Below are 13,694 nucleotides of genomic sequence, written 5' to 3' on the forward strand. Positions count from 1 at the left end.
GCCGCAATTGGCATGCAGAAAAAGTGAGGTTATGTAAGTGACATCACGTTATATTTATTTCACCATGCCTTGGCCCCATGATACAAAAAGAAGGTAGTTTCATTTCAAAATTTTTGACAAAAAATAAGTTTTTGAAGTTTCATAAATTGTACAAAATTATGAGCTACCTTGCCACATTGATATCAATGAAACAATACATCAGAGGGTTTAATGTTGTGCGTTGGAAATGTTCGGTTATTTGTAAAATGATTTTTTGGTGGGGAGCGGAAACGGAAGATGCGTGTCACCAAAAACTTACTAGAAAGAGAACAGTATAAACTTTAAGATAATTCACCCTTCGCCTCCCTGCCCTTTCTACAGACACTCGGGGCCCATTTCAAAATGGGGTAAAATTAGCATTTTCGCAAAGAAAAATTAAACTCGTGTTAGGCCATCAGCAGTGGGTACTCTTTTCCATTTTTGTAGCCTTCGGCCGCGCTAGTGAAAATAACCTCATCAGTCCCACTCTGGTTACGCCATCCACAGTATATTTGGGCAAAATTGACCTCCAAATTTAAAAAAAAGTGCATATTTTAAACCGAATCCTTTGTTTTAACTTAAAGCTTAGTCCTTTGGCTAGACGTAGATGTTAAAATTTTTTGATTCGGATCACGGGTTTGAACACGATAACCCAAAATCATTGTACAAATTAGGGATGTTGCGAATGTGGAATTTTAGACATCCGCGGATGCGAATGCGTATGCGAATATCTAAAAGCTAACAACCGCGGATGAGGATGTCAAGTATTTTTAAGAAACAATTAGAATCTAGCATAATGGCGAGATCGTTGTTTAAACAGCGCTTACAAAGCCAAACCAGATGTGTAAGGTTTTTCTAAAGCTTTTTAAAAATAGTTCTCCATTGTTATTCCTTTGGCTGTTTCAGAATTTGGGGAATCTGTAACTTCATCAGCGTTTTTCGATTTTAGTTTTTGTAGTTCATTTTTAATACTTTCTTCTGCGACTGGTTTGAACAATCCGTGCCTATAGCGAGGTAAATAGGTGGATATGGAAAATAAATTATTGTTTTCCTGGAATCAAAATTTTGAACAAAATTCTGTTTTCAAAGTCGTGGCTGTCAGCGGAATCGGATAAGAACACTGTTATTTTTTTAAAAAGTACCCCGTTTTTTAAAAACATTTGAACCTCAGATACTTACCTAATTCTTATCTTATTAAAGGTCAGACCTATAGTCTTTTAATTATTTGAGCATCGCTCCTCTTTTTAGCCAGACGTTGATCATTTCTGCTGGAAATCCCTATTGAAGGAGCTTACTCTTTGACTTTAAATAGCAAAGAAGGGACAGTATATATCCATCCGAAAAAATATTGCCCGACAAGTAAACAAAATTACTGTTCTTTAATTTTTTGCTAAAAATAAATTCCCCAAAGAGCCCCATTTGAAATTATTGAAACGAATATATGTAACATCAAAAGCAAATCACGAAAATTTGGTTAAGAATTACAGTGCACAGATTCTTTTTTTGTGTCTAGTAGTTTTTTTAAAATTGGTCCAAAAAAATAATATTAAAGAAAGAAACCAATGCAGGTATTGAAAGAAGAGAAAACAAAAAATATTGTTAAAAAGGCTAGGTTCCCTTTTACGTACGTTAAAGGTCAAGTAGAAGTTGGAACTTGCATGACTGCTCATTGATTGCTCAGTTATATAGCTGAAGAAATAATAAGTTTAAATACATTTTTGTCTAAGTTGATAAATATGAACAGTTTTGTTACACAAATACTCTCACGACCACAGGCAAAAATATTGGCTACAATTTGTCATTTTGTTTGCCATATATACGTTTTATCGGTGCACTTGCACAACATTCGTATTCGCAAAAGCTCCGCATTGATTATTGCGAATGCGAATGTTAAAATTAATGCGGAAGATCCGCAGTTGCAAATGCGAATGCGAATATTCGCAACAACCCTGGTACAAATATCCGAACCGTAACTAAACTGTCTTACTTATGCCATTTTCTAAAAACAAAAACTTTCTAAAAAGAAACTGCAGTAGTTTTCATCTTATGTGGATAATTCTTGTCACAAATACCTGGTTTCTTGCTTATATTTATGCATATATATTTTTGAGCAGCGCCACACCTTAACAGAAAATTCCGAGAATCCAAAATTGGTACTGTTACAAGTTGCATGGCATCATTTTAACTTGATCTCCACCCTCTTCCACGGATAACGGTACATCGGTTAGAGGTTTAAAAATATTTTGTGTCAGCAATTTGTCATAAAACTGCATTAAATCGTATTACGTACTCTATCCTTTATCCAAAAAACTTTATTTTCGAACGTTTGCACAGGTGTATCAAATTCCTTCAGTTTGAAAACGCGCAAAACTTTTTAATGTTTTCATCCAACTTCACTAACTTAAATTTTTTTTTTTACTTTTTCAAGAAACAAAAATTTTTCTGCTAGTGAATCTGGTAGCATGGTTTTAATGAAATGTCAAAAACTTATTAAAAGTCAACAACAACGAATGTCAATAAATGAAACTACCTTCTATTTTTGTATCATGCATAGAAGTACACCATGATCATCGTACAGTTCCATAAGTAAAGTAACTCTTCTTCTTACCGTTTTTTCTGGCAGGCTGTAGGTGTGTTTTTGGCAGGCTGTAGGTGTGTTTTTGGTTATTGTATTGGTGTTTTTGGTTCAGTGTGTTAGTGTATTTTGAATAAATTGTAATAGAAATAAATGAAATTGTAATAGAAATGAAAGAAATTGTAAAAGATAAGAGCACATGCCAAAAAACAGGTGATCTCAGCTGTAGGCATATTTTGGCAATCAGCTGATAGTGTTTTTACTTATGAAACTGTACGATGACCATGATTCAATAATAGAAAGGTTTTGTAATAAAACAGTCTTCTCGCTCCCACACATAAAATCGGCTCCTTTACTTGTGCAGAATGTTGCTTACTCTATAGTTTCTAGTGATATTAGTAGTAAAACCAAAAATTCTTCATACTAAATATTCGTTGGCGTCACCTTCGTTTGCGTAATTTTCTAGAACAAGTGTAGAATAGCGACCGTTTAGCTATAAAATAACCAAAAATGCCGATTGATAGAACTTTTTACGCTGATTTCAACGATACCAAATTTATTTGTCACTGGTAAAAAAAGAAGATATAAGAGGTTTATTTGTATTTTTTATTATCACTAAATTGTTGAAACCCAAAAGGAGATTATGATAAAGTATGTAATATCGAATTAAAGATAATAACTTGTACTTTCTAAGTTATATAAAATTCTTTACCATTAATTATGCAGTTTTTTCAAAAAAGGTTATTTCATGAAAAAAATAATATTTCTTCGATTTTTAGTGGTTTTGGTTTAAATATACAAAAAGCTATAAATTATGTACATCAGCTGAAGAACAAATTAATTACCTTTATGGTGACGTCATTAGCTGTTTAATCGGTTATAAAGTACATAAGATATTAATATTTAAAATATCTAAAAACTGAACTTTAACCTTCTAGAACCTCTTCATTTTTTACTTGCGCCAAATGATTGTGGCATGATTGAAATGAGCATAAAAAGTTCTATTGATCCACATTTTTCGTTTTTGCATAGCTGAACGGTCGGCATTCTAGATTTGTTCCCGGAAATGACGAATAACTTAAATCAAAAATGCATATTTTTATGTATTGTTTAGTATTTCCATTAAAACACCAAATATATTGCAAATTCGCAAAGAATTAATAATACACATTTTACTTCTAATCGTATACTTTGCGTACTTTTTGTAGTACCATTCTACTACCGTTTTCGTAAAACGCGATCACATTCTTCCCCTTTCTCCTACTTCCAAAATACAAATCTAGATAAAGGAGTGTCAAATTTTAGCTGTCACAAATTACACAACCTTGTATTATTGAATCATGATTGTTAATCAAATCGCGATTCAAATTGAAGACTTCGTTAAAGAGATAAAAGAGATAAAAAAAAGGTCACAGCGAGCAGGAATCAAATTCTTTTACTTCCACCCTCCCCACCTCAACCTGAAGGTGGAGTTAACGACAGCTGAATTTAGTTAAGTCTTGGCATTCATTGTTTGAATGGGGCTCATTGTTTCGACGGATGCTGTGCTTACAGTTCAAATAGATAAATAAAGAAAAAAAAATTGAAAAAATGCGACACAAGTGTGAAATAAACGTCTTCAATGGTCATTTACGCCTAATCCGCCTTATACTGCGGCACACTTCATTCAATAGCTTACTCAGCTCCCCTCCTACCTGTTCATCATTCCGCAGCTTAAGCGGATGAAATGCTGCAAGCTATTCACACATTGCCGGTGGGAAATTAAATATCCTTTGCGCTTACTTTTGCTTAAGCTTAACCTTTGATTTTTTTTGCTCTGCGCTGGGCAGCCAAAGCGAACAGGACAATAGCAGTCATTTTTGTCATTTCCTTCATAGAAATTTTATCTGCTCAAAGCATCAGCGCGTCGCCAGCAGGTGGGGTTTGGAGCGAGAAGCAAATGGGATTGTCAATGAAGAATACCCAAGATTTAAGGAGAAATAGTTACAGAAAAGGTGAAACAAAAGTTATAAGAAATATCGAAAGATAAGAAGAGGAAGGCTTGGACTTGTACTTAGCCAACCCGATTAAAAATCATTTTATGTAATAAAAATTGTTTTTTTTTTAATATAAAATTTCCTTTCTTCAAAAAACGCCAACAGTTCCAAGATACCACAATCTCAAAACGAGTTTCCAGAAATTATAAAAAACGAAACACTTTCCATTCCACTTCTACATATCAAGCTTACGGCTCCGCACACGGTTCCTGCGGCTCCATTTCCATGCCGAGCATCGTACAAATACAATAGACCAAGTGATCGATAAATCCACACAGCGATTCATCGAGAAATGGGCCAAACACCAATGGTGTTATGCGCTCATTCTCACCACGCATGGAACGTGGTGTCAACATATCCACCACACGCTTGGGCAACATCGCACTCAAACTTTCACAAATTTGTGTCTTCAAATTGCTCGAGTTACCACCGCCACCTGCTGCTCGCCTCAGACTAAGCGTTCGCTTTATCCAATTCTCACCACCAACATTTTTTGTTGTTATATCGATGCCACCGTCTGGTGTGGATTTGATGGTGCAAAGCGATTTTTCGCCTGCAGTTGATTTCAAATCCATTCCACCTATTTGACGTTGCAATTGTTTGCGATGATCACGATCCAGAAAGACTACGTAGCTCTCGCCGCGTCGCAGACACGAACACTTCGCTTTCAGATTCGGTTCGCCGACATCATTTTGAATTTTATTTATATTTTTTGCACATAAAATTTTTATAATTTGATCATTGAAAACTTTTCCCATGTTTTCCACAGTTTTGAATTTTTGTTTCAAGTGAATGCTTGAAAGGAAATGCCTTGTAACGAATAAATCGTTGGTGATGTGAATATTTTGTTCGAATAGAGAGCAAAATCATGTAGTCGACGATAAGATGTGAAGTACAGTATATTTTGCTTAGCTGCACATCCTTCTTTGCACGAAAAACTTGTGCACTTAACCGAAAAAGGCACTTAAGCGAATTTTCTTTACTACTTCAATGAGGAAGGTATCCAAGTCCCTATGAAAGCAAATAATGGAGAAGCACTTACCACGTAGAAATTACTGCAAGCGAAATTTTTACCGAATAGTATCTAATTATATATATAACTACATAAATTTATAGCGATTTTCGTTGTTCTGCGAGATGACCATGATAAATAAAAAGTTGTAAAATTAGGTAATTGTAGGGCCAGTGCAGGTAAACGTAATACTTTCTTTGATAATTGATACTAGTCGCATATTTTTAAGGCAGGTATCGCCAATGTGCAGGTATGCTAAATGCATCTATCGGAACAGTTTCCTTATAAATGTTAAAAATAATGCCTCTTATGCGAATTTTGGGGTAGGTATCTTAAATGTGCACTTAAGCATAGAGGCAGCAAAGCAAAATATACTGTATAAGGTATTTTCTTCGGAATCCATAAAGCCGGAATCAGCGGTCTCATGGAGAGCCTAAAAATTGGGAACCAGTTTGATTGCTTATCACGAGAATTGTAGACTAATTCAGATTTCGAAGACAACAGCTATTGATCGAACCTACGTAGGCATCTAAAAAGTCGAGCTACCGTGAAAAAAACTATCCATTTAAATAGACTGAAAAGCATTTTTGTACTGGAAATTTGAGAGTAATTTCGTCTTGAACCAGCTTAAGCAGCCTTTAAACGGGTCGTACCGTATAGCTTATGACAACATTCGGTTAGGTTAAATTAGGGTAGAGTAGGTTTGTTTAGGTGGCAAATATCCTCTGACTGAATCTCCTCCAAAGGTGTCAGCTGGGCAGGATACTTCTATTTCTCCGGGCGGATCTTTAATCCCGGCATTAGCAAGTGATCATGGTTTGAATAAAAGGTGGGTAACGTTCACGCTGAGTACTTCGGCAAATAAGGGCCAAACATCAAATATTCTGAAGGCAACCTCTTACTTTCACCAGCGATGAAGTTCAGGTGGCCATCGGTTAGACAATGCCTTCAAAGCCATTGGCCCCGACCATCCCTGCTAGTCACTCTCTTCATTCCTGGTATGTGGAAGTCTGGCAGTGGGATCCCATAACTGAACCTATAATACCAAGCAAAAAAGATGAGCGTACAGCACTTGCTTCCTAAACACACGGGAAACTCGCGATCTTAACCGGAACAGTCCTGCGAGTTAATTGTCTTATTAGCTTTGAGCTTGGCATAGCTCTTCAACACTGTTTGGTCACTGGTCGACAGTCGTCAGGAATTAAGGTGAAACATCGGAACCAAAAAGAATTAAACTGCTTGGTGTCCTCTTCCAAATACTGTTTAACTTCTACCTCTCGAATGTTCCTTAGTTACCACTGGGTTCACTGATCTGACTACTCGACTCATCGCTTTCGAACAGCTTCCTCGAAAAACCCGTGTAGCTTTGGCGCAACAAAGGCTTGGATAATGGAGCTGGCTAAGCTTCTACTTATGTCCGGCTTTTGCTCTTCTCTTGATACCCCCCCCCCCCTGCTTAAACCCTTTCAGTTGACATCTCTTAAGCTGGCTCAACGTCACATTGAAATAGCACATTTCCTGAACCTACCGTTATTTGAGCTTGACGAAAACGACTGATAGACTAGCAGATTTAGGCAAAGCCCAGTAGCGTCGCTACAACAACAGGTCTAGTAAAGGCTGTTGTAAAATAAACAAATACACGTTCTCGGCTAGTGCAAAGTGATAATGTTAAGATGAGTATCCTCAGCCAAGTGAGGGGGCGGCACAAAAGCCGAACGTTAACTACGAACCTGTAGTCTGTATCATCACAAAGTCGTATTTTATACCTTAACTAGGTCTTAGACCCTCGCGGCTAAGGTTAGACCTTCCCGGCGAGAGGAAGTTATAAATCTCTTGAATGGCCTTTTTGTGCTTGACATACGCCAGTCAGCTACAACCGGGGAGTCACCTCACCTTTTTAATATAGCTGCCATGTGCCACAGAAGGGCCAGCCAAATTGGGCTACGCATTTCGCGAGAGTATCAGCTGGAAGCCGCCACAAGGTAAGCTTTTTACGAATTCTTAGGCAGTCCAGTACATTTTTGCAACTCCCTAGTACAATCCTTGACATCTTTTTATGTGGATCAAAAGCTCTTAATGCTGTCTAGCGCGGGCACATATTTCAATTGCGAAAATTTGGCTACAAGCGTCCCTTTCAGGATTCATAATCTTGTAGGGCTATTTTAACTAATACAAATCGATTTTAAATCTACACGATTTGCGAATAAATCGATTTAGATTGTTGGGAGTTAAAGAGCTCAGGCTGCCAAACGTCTCATACCTACAACAAACAGTCTCTTGCTCTTGAAACCAGGAAAGGCAAATGGGGTTGCCTGCCATGTATGCCTATGTATCACGGTCAGTTGTTGATGCTTCGTAAGCGACCAGTCAACAGTCCCAAAAATTGGCTACAGTTCCATCTGCTTAATGAAAGCAAATACCTAGCAAGACCCTTTGTGATTGGGGGCAACATGGGTTTTGCCCGCCAACAACCTCTCGAAGTTTCCCAGTCATTTCTGAGCAAAATATTCACCCAATTCCTGACCGAAGATGAGAATGCTGTAACTGGTTGCGGACCGAGGAATAACTAGCAATTCTTGCTGCGACGGCTGATGGGATGCTAATACACGAGGCATAGAACTCTTTATAATCACCGCTTAGCGACCATTTAAGAAATACTGATCAATGCACCATAGCCGTTACAGACAACTTAGGGGCCAAACGAGGTGTTTGAGAAAACTCAGCGGCACTATGGCTGCGATTAAACACATAAAATAAGGAAGACATTATAAAACGCAACAGATCACCAGAAAGAGCTTTTACCGGCTACAGCCGAGATGAGAATGGCGTATAATCAATTTACTACCTAATATCTCGATGTCTAGGTCTGCAATCAAAACGACTCTAAACAACTGGGACATGCTTCTTCACTAGCCCAGCCGTAATAATGGGCCTTTTAGATCTTCACAATATCATTTAGGATAGCAGTGGTTCAACCGGTTAATGTATTGATCATTCATTCTTTTCTCTTGAGGTTGTAGGAATGTGCTTCCTCTAGGCACTAATTTACAGAGGACAATTTATGTATCTGAACGAAAGTATGGAACTCTCCATACACATCTTCCTAATCTAATCCAACCTAATGTTTTATTTTTCTTTCCATTTGATTTCATCTTATCTCATATGCTCATGCTAAACCTCAGTTTTCGCTTACCGGACCATTGTAGCGTTTTACAAGCAGAGCTAATCGCCATAATGGAGGCGGCTCGGTGGCTTATAACCTCGGCCTCTCCAGGACGGCCCATCGTTATAATTAACTAATCGAGGAGGTAAATACCATGAGGGCTGTGGAAACCACTTGCCATACTACCAGGTAAATTTGACCAAATATTGATATAAGGTGATCCATGGCTCTCACTCGGCTCGACCGCTCCTCTCTCAGATTCGTAGTCGAGGTAATCACCGGACACTGCCCAATGGGTACACACAAGAAAAAGGTTAGGATACCCCACCAACGATTTTTGTCGCAATTGCAGAGACGAGGAAGAGGTGGAGAGCATCGAGCACTGCCTTTGCCATTGTCCCGCCCTGGCCAACACGCACAACCAATTGTTCAACAAGTGCTTTCTAGATTGTTTAGCCGACTTGAACGTCTTCGACTTTTTGTGCTATGTAAAACGCACTTGGTGCTTCAATTACTATAGGGGAGGGAAAGAATCAAATGGCTTTGGCCAGTGGTATCACAACGGGCTTTTCCAGCCTACCTGTACTCCGTACTCTACGCGAAAGGACTCTTCCCTACTGCTCCTATTGATCCATCTTAGTTTGATCCCATGCCTTAAACTAGCGATGGCAGGAGGCAGAGGGAAATGATATTGGGTTTTGTGAACAAAAAGCGTAGCAAAAACCTTATCCAAAGTGATGCATGTTAAGAAAGCTTTATAAAGTTCTCCGCCCAGATGCTGAATAATGGATTAAATTTCTTAAAAGCACAATAATTGTGTATTTATATTAATAAGTTGCCACATTTAAAAAAGTTATATATTACCAAAACGTATACATAGATGGCGAAAGGACGAAATCCACCATTTCTCTTCCTCTTTTTTCGCCTTCAGAACAAAGACTGTCTCTCTTTCTCAGTGAGACGGCAAAATTTCGAATGGCATTATAACATCATTTTGCAGCACAACAAAAATAACTTGTGGAGTTCGCTTCTTCTCAAACTCCGACGGATGGGTGCACACATTGGTATTCTTAAATATTTCATAGATCTGACAGCCATTTAAGGTGGAATGCAGACGCGCCCAATGCCACTTTGGCTTGCAGCCGTCTTTCGGTGGAAAGGTAAGCATTTGTTTCAGCTTCCGGCAAGCTAACGAACACAATGAAAATGAGCGCCTCAATGGATTCGAAGATTTGGGCGGTTCACATATTTGCACACGCGACATGCTACTTTTCGTCGAACACGCCAACGAACTGCTGCAACAGCAGGGCTTCTTAGAGACGATCATTGTTTTCACAGTGCTGGCGCGACATTTGGCGCAGCTGCAAGTTTTTGTCATCTTCAAGCAGCTGGGCAATTGTCGTTTGTTTTTGCTGTCTGCGGGCGGAAGAAAATAAAGCGACGAGTTTTTAGCAACAATCTATGTAGTTTATCATATCAATAACTCACCTGTCGGTATAACGGTATTGCAAACACGACATGGTCTATGTGATTCGGGGCAAGATACCTGCGACACTGTTAGCGATATATCACTATTACTCGAGTCCATGGAGGGCGTTGGCAAGTGCAGGAACTCCTGTACACGTCGAGCGCCCATCAAATACAGCGCACGATCGATGCCAGATACAATGGTTTCGTCGGGAAATGGACCAAATGCATCGTATGCCGGCAGTGAATTCTTTTTTAGCGTACGTGCGATGAGCGGATAAGCGGGCACTGGATCCTCGGTCTGACACAAAGCGCTACAAAGGCGCTCAAGGTTTGCTTGAGCCATATGGAATGTATAAATTCGGGCGATTTTCGCGAGATTCGATGTTGGCGATAGTACTAGGAAAATTTTTTTAAAAAGTAATTATGTTTAGTCTCAGCTAAGCTTAGTAAATGTGGTTGCGTTATTTTCGGTTGATAAATTTTGAATATTTTAACATATTTTCTGTATATGTTTTGAAAATAATTTTGACGAAATTTTGTGTCTCGAAAAGAATGAACAAATGTATGTGTGTACACATGTAGCATTTGATGCGTTCATCGGTACTTGTAAACTTTGGTCGAAAAGACGGTAATTAATTTTGAAAGTAGTGGTGGGAACCGATTAAAGTAGTTGTTTTTGGTGACCGAGAAGATAACAAAGAGATGGGCCGCGCTATGGTTCAAAGGTGTCACACAATAAAAGAGCTAATCGCATATGGTCTCTGGAGCCCAGTTGCGAGGAAATTCAATCAAACATTTGGGAACCCAAATACATACATATTTGGTGGCTTGATGACCTTGATATTTTAAAGATGAAAAGTTATCATAACCGGAGTGCACTCGGGCAGGGTTTTTTAGAAAAACTTATTCAATATTTGTTGTTATGCTAAACTGGGCTCTTCGAAGTTGTAGCACGCACTCTCCTTTTGTCTCATCGGGACCCCTTTTCCCTGGCAACATCGGTCGGTTTTGGTCGTCCGGGTATGCTGGTAATGGCGGCGTCCAACTTGGGCGGTCGAGTCACACTCGAGGCCTTGGATTCAGTCACTATTTATGCATCAGGTAGCACAGTTGCTTGCCTGCTGCTTGGCAGAGGTCGGGATCCTTGTCCCGAAGGTGACTCGCCATCACAGGTCTCCGTTTGAGGAATCGGTTCAGGAGCTTTCACTTTGTCTCTGCTGGTAGATGGCCGCTCGTCCAGTTCAGATTCAGCCGAGGCAATAGCTTCCCTAGCCTGCTCCGTATTCTCGGTGACATCCGCCTCTTTCGGTTGCTGCTCTTTAGCTCGCAACAACAATTTTACGTGCCGATACCTGTAGGCGGCGGCCCTACCTTTCAACTCCGTGAGCAGCGTTGCCATTTTAGCCGTTTTCCGGCTAGATTTAGCCGGTTTTGATAGCACCTAGCCGGAGAAAATTCGATCTAGCCGGCAGCCGATTTGTTAGCCGGTTTGTAAAAAAAAGTTAGCCGTTTTTAGCCGATTTTACTATTTGCCTAATTTTCAGGTGCAAAAAGTAAACAAGTTGTTCGAAAGCAATAATGCAGACCCAATGAAGATTTTTAATGAACTCAATGTTTTACTTTCGTATCTATGCTCCCTAATGGTTATTAGCGCGGACACATTTGATCCTATATGCTCCCCGTTGGAACCATACCTTGCTCCATTTCCTCAGTTTTATCACAGTTTTGAAAAGTATTTAAACACAAAAGTAATCACAAACGCTTTTGACCACGAAGCCGAGAAAATAATTCGAGAAAATGATCGCTATTTTATTATCACTTTAATAAAGGAATTACGCCAACGCCTTCCTACAAATATTGCCACACTACAAAAAATTGACTTTTTTCGGTTGGAAATGCATTAAGAGTAATTAAACCAAAAGTATTTGTTCAACTACAGCAACAAAAGCACAAATATAATGCCGACGAAATAACATCCATAGAGATGCAATGGCAACGGTTAACGTTACATACCTGGAGTAATTTAGACTCAACTGTAAAATTTTGGGCCGAAGTTTATCAATTTCGAAATGCCCTAGGAGAAAACCCTTTTGCTGACCTTTCCAACCTAGTTTTTAGTTTTCTTGAATATAATAAAAACTAAGCAAAGAAATCCAATGTGCGTTAAAACGTTAAACGCCATTTTATATATAAGATACGGTTTAAAACGTGAAGAAAAATGCTGCCATAATTTTACTCTAGATGACGATCTCTTAAAATTAATGAATTCAGGTGATATATACAATAGTGATTCATTTGATGATGAGGAATATACACTCGATATAAATTAATGGTGTTAACTAGTCTTTCGTTTCTTGCGATTTATTTAAATAAAGCATGTGAATTTTCACTAAAACATTTTAGCCGTTTTTAGCCGCTTTTTTTTGCCAATCTAGCCGGTCGGCCCAAAAAGTTCTGGCAACACTGTCCGTGAGCTTTATCATCGTATCATTGTCGAAGTACAGAAACTAGCTTTGATGTTATTGTGTGGGACTTCAGTGCAAGGAAGGCGGCCTAATGTCCGACGTAGTGCTTAATGTGGAACGTCCACACACACCACACCAAAATCCATCTTTACGAACTGAAGGACGGGGTCCAACGCTATGTACAACAACCAATGTACCCGGGACTCTTTAGACTGGCAACCAACGGCATTCACTGGAACTCTGTTACCACAACTACACAGATTCCCGTCCTGTGAATACTGTCGAAAGAGTCTAATCACTATATGTGGACGATAGTGAGCTTCAACTGCCGAGAGAGAACCTCGCAACTCCTAAATTACGTTGTGGATATTGTAACCGTCTCGACTTCTACCTAGCCAGACTCGATCCCAATATACTTAGTGTCCAGAATGGGAGATCCACCTCCACCTGTGGCTAATCGACCCGCAAGACAAAGATAGCCGTTAATATTTTTCTGCCTTCGGTAAGGATACGCTTAGCCTCTATGCTTCTGCTGGTAATGCTACCGAGGAACAGCGAGGCTATATAAAGTCTTTGGGAGATGGGATTATATGATGGATTCCTTGCTAAAAAAGACCACATTGGGCCAAAGGCTGATACAGTCCATTGTGCTCTTCCAACAGTGGCAAGTTGGCTTGCAAAGCTGTGTGCTCTTTGTGTAGCGCTTCTTGCAGCTGCACCCAATTCTGCCCGATAGTAGCCAGCTGAACAGCACGAAAAATGAGTGTCTAGCAGGGAAGTTGGCAATTTCTATAAGCCCTTAAATAATAAAGTTCGTTCGTTTGATCCAGTCAGCCCTATGAAGGTCAGAAAAAGACTATCGGCTATTTCATCGCCTCTTCCGAAGCACAGTGAATTCACAAATTATCGTAAATGTTTTCCTCTCTGCATAGCTTTAGGTTTTTTAGGTAATATT

General features: G+C 39.2%; 1 protein-coding gene across 1 annotated transcript; it reads right to left on the reverse strand.

Moving 5' to 3' along the window:
- Window positions 1–9,756: 9,756 nt before the first annotated feature.
- LOC118740755 lies at window positions 9,757–10,649 on the reverse strand. The gene is made up of 2 exons (XM_036472414.1): window positions 10,293–10,649; window positions 9,757–10,220 (listed from the first exon to the last, which is right to left on the reverse strand). The coding sequence occupies exons 1-2, from the start codon at window positions 10,615–10,617 to the stop codon at window positions 9,757–9,759; spliced, it is 789 nt and encodes a 262-aa protein (XP_036328307.1). The 5' UTR covers window positions 10,618–10,649.
- Between the last annotated feature and the right edge of the window lie 3,045 nt (window positions 10,650–13,694).

Source organism: Rhagoletis pomonella, unplaced genomic scaffold, assembly GCF_013731165.1.
Source record: "Rhagoletis pomonella isolate Grant_MI unplaced genomic scaffold, Rhpom_1.0 Rhpom_scaffold_00006, whole genome shotgun sequence".
Taxonomy (NCBI): Eukaryota; Metazoa; Arthropoda; class Insecta; order Diptera; family Tephritidae; genus Rhagoletis; species Rhagoletis pomonella.

Bases quoted from the DNA above. Each gene is read 5' to 3' on its own strand.
- LOC118740755 (XM_036472414.1), bottom strand. From the start codon at position 10,617: ATGGCTCAAGCAAACCTTGAGCGCCTTTGTAGCGCTTTGTGTCAGACC. The intron at 10,221-10,292 runs GTGAGTTATTGA...TTCCGCCCGCAG, and splicing joins CAATACCGTTATACCGACAG to ACAGCAAAAACAAACGACAA.